The following is a 7,541-nucleotide window of genomic DNA, read 5'->3' as shown; positions in this document are numbered from 1 at the left end:
GCGTTGCTAGCTCATGTTCTCCAGGGGAGAGGGCTTGTGGAGTGACAGGAGCTGAACCCCGCCACCCCGCCCCCAGCGGGCCGCCAGGGAGCGTGCCCCGCCTGGCGCAGGTGAGCGGGGATCGCCCTCCAGTGGCTGTAACCCGATCCCCTCCTCCCTGCGCCGCCTTTGTGATTTCGCACGCAAATCGCATACCTGCCCTGCCCCCGACACCTCCCGCCGTCACAACAACACAGGCAGGCAAAGAGCTGAGTCACCACACGCACAAGGAGCCGGCATTCCTTCGAGGCACTTGATTTGCTTTTATTTCGAGAACCAGTCGCGTCTCACGCCTGAGCGGAGCCGCCGCCTGTACATTAGGGCACAGCAGCGTCCGCCGCGGGCTGTGCAGTGGCAGTAGTGTGCTGTGCAGTAACAGCGTGGCCTCGAGATACGTCAACGTACAAATATATAGCCAGTCGCTGCCTCACGCATTTGGTCATAAACATATTTAACATTTGTCAAAAATATACATATTTATAAATAGGATAAGTAGAAAACAAAATGGCACGTGTCGAGCTCTGCAGTAGTTTGGCACAGTGGTTGTTTCATGTTGCTTGACAGTAGTAGAACTCCCTCCCAGAAACAGCCCTTTGCATTCAATTCATCGGAAACATCCCTGAAAACGTGGGTCTACCAGGACCCCTCCCCCCACCCCCCAGAAATAGAAAGACACAGAGGAAATGGTGAACGAACATTGAAGGTTTGCAGAGATTTCGCGATACCCCCCATCTCCCCTGTAAGGAGACCACGATCTGCTACTTCTCTTTACATGTGTTTGGCTCTTGTACTCTTGGGTGTCACGGTGTAAACGCAGGACTACAAGTCCCAGCATGCAGTGGCAATGCAGGCGCGCTTGTGGTTTTCGCACTGACACAGAGTCAACATGAGCTCTCCTCGTTTTAAGGCACGTCCCCCTCACATGTTTAAAGAAAGTCAAACAATCACAATGACAGCTCCAGAAACTGTCCGAGTCTACTCTGCAACAGGGACCACAAATTGCCATACATCATCTCCCAATTTGCATTCTGGGTATTGTAGTTGCGAATTATACACGAGTGTCTACAAGTCCTAAGATACAAATGAATAGAGACTGGCTGGGTATGGGGCAACTTGGGATGCGCGTTATAACAGAGCAGACAGCCCAATTGGACCAAAAACTAAACACCCATGGTTGAGGCCTCCCCATCCCCGTCGCCTTTGAGAAATGCAAATCACAACATTCAGAAGGCACAGTAAACACGTTTTCAGTCACGCCCCCGTGTTCAGAAAGTGCAGAATGGCACCAAGTGTCCCAGCAGTCCCTGGAAGCCCCTCGGGTCACTGGGCCAGCAGGTGCTCTACCCTAAAGGACGAGGAGTGCTGCTCCTGCCGCTGGTAAGTGCAGAGGCCCCGGTAGGGCTCGGGACTAGCCCGGGGCTGCTGGAGGCTCTTAGGGCAGAGATAGTGCTGCTGCTGAGGTCCGTAGTGCTGTCCCAGGGGCGGCCTGAAGCAGTCCTGCCCGCCACGGGGCTCCAGTAGGAGAGTTCTCTCGGGCCCGCAGTACCGGTACAGCTCCCCGAAGGAGGCCGGGTAGAGCCCCGGGGGGTACGCGGGCAGCAGTGGGTAGTGTGAGGCCTGCGGAGGCAGGAGGGCCGCGGGGCCCCACAGAGCGGCGGGCTCCGCGCTCTGGCGCCGTTCCCGGCTCCGGAAGGGCCGGCTCAGGATGCTCTCGATGGCGAAGGAGCTGGAGAACTTGGCCGGCTCCTGCTTGGTGGTGGGCGGCGTTGGCGGCTGCGCGGGGCTGCGTGTGGGCGCCGCCGGTAGCGGCGCAGGCAGCTCCCCCTCGGGCGGCGGCCCTCGGCCCCCGCGGCTCAGGCGCTTGCGGCGTCGCCGGAAGACGCCGTCGGCGAAGGTGTACTCGCTGTTGGGGTTCAGCATCCAGTAGTTGTCCTTGCCCCAGGGCCGCGACGGGTCGCGCAGCACCTTCACGAAGCAGTCGTTGAGGGACAGGTTGTGGCGCACCGAGTTGCGCCAGCCGGTGTAGCCGCCGCGGAAGAAGGGGAACTTGCGCATCAGGTAGTCGTTGATCTCGGCCAGGGTGAGGCGGCCGCCCCCAGAGTCCCGGATGGCCATGGCGATGAGAGCGATATAAGAATAGGGTGGCTTCGGGCGCCGGGTGTAGGGCTTGCCTTTGCTCGCCTCTCCTGCCCCGGGGGCGCCCTCTCCGGTAGCCGCCCCCTCCTCCTCCGCCGGTCCAGTGGGGCTGTTGGCTGCGCAGTCACCGTCCGAGCACAGCTCGTCCTCCCCGGAGAGCGGGGACGGGAGGCTGCTGCCATCGTCGCTGGGCGCCTTCTCTTCGTAGATACCCGGCCTGGGGAACCCCTGCAGCTCCATCACCGCCGGGCCAGCCCTGGCACAGCTGTCTGCGTTAAGTGGCCGCAGGTGTCTCTTAGAGAAGAGTTGGCACAGCCCTGCCACTGTGCTGGAAAGGGCACACCCCTGCCAATGGATAGATGTGTCTCCCAGTGACGAATGGGCACTCTTCTGCCACCAGTTTCCTGACGGGTGCTGCCTTGACTCTGGATGGTAGACTGGCACAGCTCTGCCACTGTACCCAGGCTGTCCGTGTCTGGTAAATGCAGCTCTCACTGTGCGCGATGTGTGATGGGTGGGCACAACTTTGCCAGTCTCGTTTCCTCTTCCGTACCCAAGCACATCACACCGGTGGATGCAGACAGCCGAGCAGCAGCTGTCTTGCTCTGCGCTCGTCCGTGTGTAAGTAACAATTTTACTGCCCACGTGCAAAGAAAGTCACTGCACGCCGGGCATAGGTGCCCGGCAGGTATTTCCTTGGATGCTCCTTACCACCTGCATGAGGGGGGCCCTGGATTACCCGAATCGGGGCGAGGTGGAAGTGGACAGTCCTGGTTGCAGCCCCTTCCAGTGGAGGTTTGTGAGGTGGGCACCCTGTCTCCCTCGGTCCCGGTCGCTGTTAGAGTTACTTGACCGGCTCTGCGCCGCTCGCAACGACTCACCTTCCACGGGCTCCTTTTAAGGGACGGTCGTAGGGGGTGGAGCCGGGAGCCGCTCACCTACTGATCTGCAGCGAATCACCGGTGCCCGGGGAAACCGGGGGCGGGGACGGGGCCAGGTGGGCGCGGGTAGTCACAGTGACACCTGCCGGAGGAGGGATGTCCTGCCGCCTGCAGGAAGGACATTCCACCGGGGCAGGTGAGACACGCCCTGCGTACCAGCCACACGCGAGTGCCCGGAATGCTCTCCAGGGACCTGGAGTTAGGGCCTGAATTCCGAGTGAGCTCGGCGAGGTCCCTTCTATCCGCAGGAGTGGGAGCAATACACGCCCAAGAGGGCGTGTGGAAAAAGGTGCGCACACTGTGGAAGTCAAGTGTTAGTGCCGTGCAAAGGGGCTTCTGCTGCCGAAGGGGTCACACTCAGAGTGAACGCGTTCAAACTATGCGCACGAGTGATGAATTGGTGTACACAAAACTAAGGCCACAAAGGAACACTCTTCCCTGAGTGACCACAGCATAAAAGCGCGTTCAAACTGCACGCAGAAACCTTCAATGTATGCGCAATCGTGTTCAGCGGCGCCCAACGATATGCCCACTGCGACAAAAAGCTATGGCGGGATCCCAATATGTCGTGGGTTTTTCAAATTTGCGCAAGAAAGCCAAAGAACCGCTGAGGCCGTGCGCAAATACCATGCAACAAACTAATCAGATCTGCCAACAAATTACCACATGATGAAACGTCGCAAACACGTACACAAGTGTATGCACGTCTCCAGAACCGCACGCACTACAGGAAGCGGTGCACGAAATAATCAAACATTTCGAAAATGCTAAATCGCGTTCAAATGATTGAAATGATCAAAGAAAGGAGACCGCCCCCATCTTCGCACACAACGTATTCTCTGCTCGCCAAAAGTGTTCAAACTATAACAGAAGGTTTTAAAACACTCCACGAGTGTGCACTCGTTCCCGGGACATTATAATTGTGTACCACCTGTGCCATATGGACATTGGTATGGTATTGTATTGTTTATTAATATAGCCCCTATACACGGGCAAGTGTTTCAAAGCGCTCAAGAACATCGTGCTTAAACTGCCCCAACAAGGGGCAGGTTACAGAAACTTTGCACCAGTGAAGTGTAAAGGTGCACAGTATAAGCACTAGAGCAAAGTTTTCCCTTTTTCTAAAAACACTGAGGCATATTAGAAAACCATTGCACCCTGACAAGTGCAGTTTGGCGCGGTATGAGCACCGGGCCAAAAATTGCCCTTGTGCAAAAAGGGTGCAACTTCAGTGCATTTTTTCACCAGGGAAAGTTCTCCCTATTGCTGATGGGGAGCGGTATTCGCACTAGAGCAATCTGGCCCTTATATAATAATTTTTCCAAAATGCATCTCTTTCTGCACTAGGGCAATGTTTGCCTTGGTGCGTACACCATGTCAAACTGCACTTCTCACAGTGCAACGTGTTTCTAATATGTCAGTGTTTTTTTTTAGAAATGGGGCAAACTTTGCCCTAGTGCTAATACCGTGCAATGCAATCGGGTCCCAAGGACCAGATTACAGAAACTTTGCACCGGTGCAAATGCAAGGTTTGCATGCTATTAACACTAGGGCAATGTTTGCACTATTTTTAAAAACACTGGGACACATTAAAAAACCATTGCACCCCGACAAGTGCAGTTTGGCAAAATGAAAGCACCAGGGCTAAAATTGACATAGTGCTAAAAAGATATATTTTTGATGCATTTTTGCACCAGGGCAAAACGTTGACCTAGTGCTAATACCATTCGTGCAAAAATGTAGTGAAATTGCATCTTTTTTGCACTTGGGACATTTTTGCCTAGGTGCTTTTAATATGCCAAACTGCACTTGTCGGGGTGCAATGGTTTTTTAATGTGTCCCAGTGTTTTTTTTATAAATAGGGCAAACTTTGCCCTAGTGATAATACCGTGCAAACTTTGCACTTGCAAAGTTTCTGTAATCTGGCCCCTGGTGTTCAAACTATGCCAAACGTCTTTACATCACTCCAGGAATAGTGCCTAGCCGACAACCATACACCATGCACACCATGCACCTTGCGTTAAAAAGCGTGCGCCCCCCACACTGCCTTGGGTCCTCGTTCCCAAACTCCCCCCCGCCGACCCCTCCTCCGCCCGGTGACAGGTTTATCCAATGTACCCATCAAGGCGGTGCTAATGATGTTGATTAGTGGCTGAGCTGACATTATTCGCAGCGGGATTTCCTTAAGGCGCACAGGTGACTGGAGAGCCTGGCCGGCGAGAGTGTGACATTAAACACGCCTAAAAGGCTCGCGCTGGGGGGTGGAGGGGAGGTAGGAGGGAGATAAAGACCCCCCCCCCTGCCCCTCACACTGATTGTGGTTTGCAATATCTTACAAGGGACAGCTGCGCACCTGGAAAGCTTCACCACGCCGCCCGCCTGTCAGTGCACACACGCGGCCGGCGGTGCGAGCTCAGCTCCCGGGCCGCGGTGTCTCCTGCACTCCTGGGTCTGCTTTGGCGACAGGTGCGGTGCACGGCCCACTTCCGGGGGTGTGCAGCCCCCCCCCCCAAGAACCCTGAAGAACAGCAGCTCTTGTTTCACCTGTTTCAAGAGACGCCACCGTTTCACTGGTGCAACGCTTTCAAGCAAACGGCCCACGTCACCTGCCAATTTCTATTTGCCAAGCTTTAGGTGGTTCTGGTGTTTGTAATGGTGTTTTCCTGTTTCAAAATGCTTACTTCCTAATAAATAATAAAATCCCCCCCGTGACGTGGCCTACTCGGCAATGCTGCTGATGCTTCAATATTAGCACTTTAACAGTCTGTAATATTTCTTAATGTTTAATAAAAAAAATACAAATAATTCATGATCAGTTAATTATATAATATTTCATTCACATCTTTATTTTCTAAACGAATCTCCGAGCGCGGCACAGGCCTGACATTGCGAAGAGTAAAAAAAAAAAAGCCCCAGAATATCCAAGAGTGGAAACATGGGGGAAGCAGCCAAACAATATGCGGAATCTATAGCGCCGAAGAGGCTTCGAGGAGCTGCAGAGCTCAATTCACATCAACGGCAGGATGTGTGTGGAGGTGCTGCCCGGTTACATGGGTAGTAAATTGATTACATCGATATTATGTTACACTCTACCCAGTTGGTTGTTGCATTTTGGGGGACAGCTTGATTCCCAAAGCTAGTGCAGGCATGCGACATACACCCGCTGCTGTAAGGTGCAAAGCGGACTATTATAATACACACATACAAAATAACGTTGTTGGGAGTTGAATGAACAGGTCCGAAATAGCCGCTGTTGATATGAAGAATATCGGGCTGGGGGTGAAGCGGCTCCATGTCAGATCACGGCGGGCCGCTTTGTTTGGGGCCGTGTCTGCACCACACGCCTTTTCTTTGAAAGCCGAGGGCTCTGATTGTTCGCTGATGGTTATTTGGGTTACGGCCCTGGGAAACGTGTGCTGTTCCCTGCTCTCGTGTCAGTGCCCCCTGTGAGGCCTGAGCCCGGGGGTAGGTTTCCTCCGCTTCCTGCCTTTGTTGCGCGGGGCCACTGATCGGCCGCTTGATCCACCTTTGATGTTTATTTTATTACCTTTCCAGCGTTTGTGCAGAAACGGCGCGCTTTGTCTCTTATCTCCACTCCGGACGCATTCAAGTGACTGACGTAAACATGCCAGAGGTTTAAAGAAAACCCTCTTCAGAGGCCGGGCAGGGCTACAAGTGACAGGTCTGTGTCAAGGGGGAGGGGCTGAAGGGGGTACTCTTGTACAAGCCATTACACCAAGGCAGCCTTGGGGAAGGAGGAGGGTAAACCACCATCCAACAAAGGCCCAAGCTACATAGGCTGAGTAGTGTGGGTTCCCCTTCGCTCAGATTCCCTAACCCTGGACCCCAAACAGAGTTTTTTGCTGATGGAAAAATGATGGCCGTAGGCTTATTTTATTTTTTACAAAACAATATTACCAATAATATCATGACATGTAATAAATGACACCACTCGCTTTTGGGCCCATCGTGTCCCGGATGTGTAGATGCCCCTCCCACTTCTTGGCTGGTTTTATTTACCCGGGGCATCCGCTCCTGGACACGTGCCGCCACACCTGAGTGGGTGAAGCCACGGCCGCTCAGGTCCCCCCAAAAAGCGTCCCTACCTACAGCCTCGTTCCGCTAAAGCTCTAAAAATGTTATCCGTAAAAATTCCCATCCCTTTGTTAGATAAATGAATCCCATCCTGGTGGAACAGGTCTGGATTGTTCTGAGACAAACCATGCTTTATAAACTGTAGCCCCATGCTTTTGCAGTACTTTTCTACAGCTTTGTTGAGCTTTTTCCTTGCAACTTCGATTGCGTGTCTCCTGTGCGCGCCGTACCAAATTCTGCGTGTGATGATCTCTGACATGAAAATTTCAGTTTTCCATCAGCAATGCGCTATCGCCCTTAGGGACTCGCACATGTTGTGCAGGAGTTCCC

The 7,541-nt window shown here is 53.7% G+C and overlaps 1 protein-coding gene across 1 annotated transcript; it reads right to left on the bottom strand.

Annotated features, from left to right (window-relative positions):
• Window positions 1-278: 278 nt before the first annotated feature.
• Window positions 279-3,067, bottom strand: FOXQ1 (forkhead box Q1). Its single transcript, XM_069613521.1, has one exon. The coding sequence runs from the start codon at window positions 2,413-2,415 to the stop codon at window positions 1,360-1,362; it is 1,056 nt and encodes a 351-aa protein (XP_069469622.1). The 5' UTR covers window positions 2,416-3,067; the 3' UTR covers window positions 279-1,359.
• Window positions 3,068-7,541: the final 4,474 nt, after the last annotated feature.

Source organism: Ambystoma mexicanum, chromosome 5p (assembly GCF_040938575.1).
Source record: "Ambystoma mexicanum isolate Mex_15411 chromosome 5p, UKY_AmexF1_1, whole genome shotgun sequence".
Taxonomy (NCBI): domain Eukaryota; kingdom Metazoa; phylum Chordata; class Amphibia; order Caudata; family Ambystomatidae; genus Ambystoma; species Ambystoma mexicanum.
This window is presented reverse-complemented; position numbering and strand designations above follow the sequence as displayed.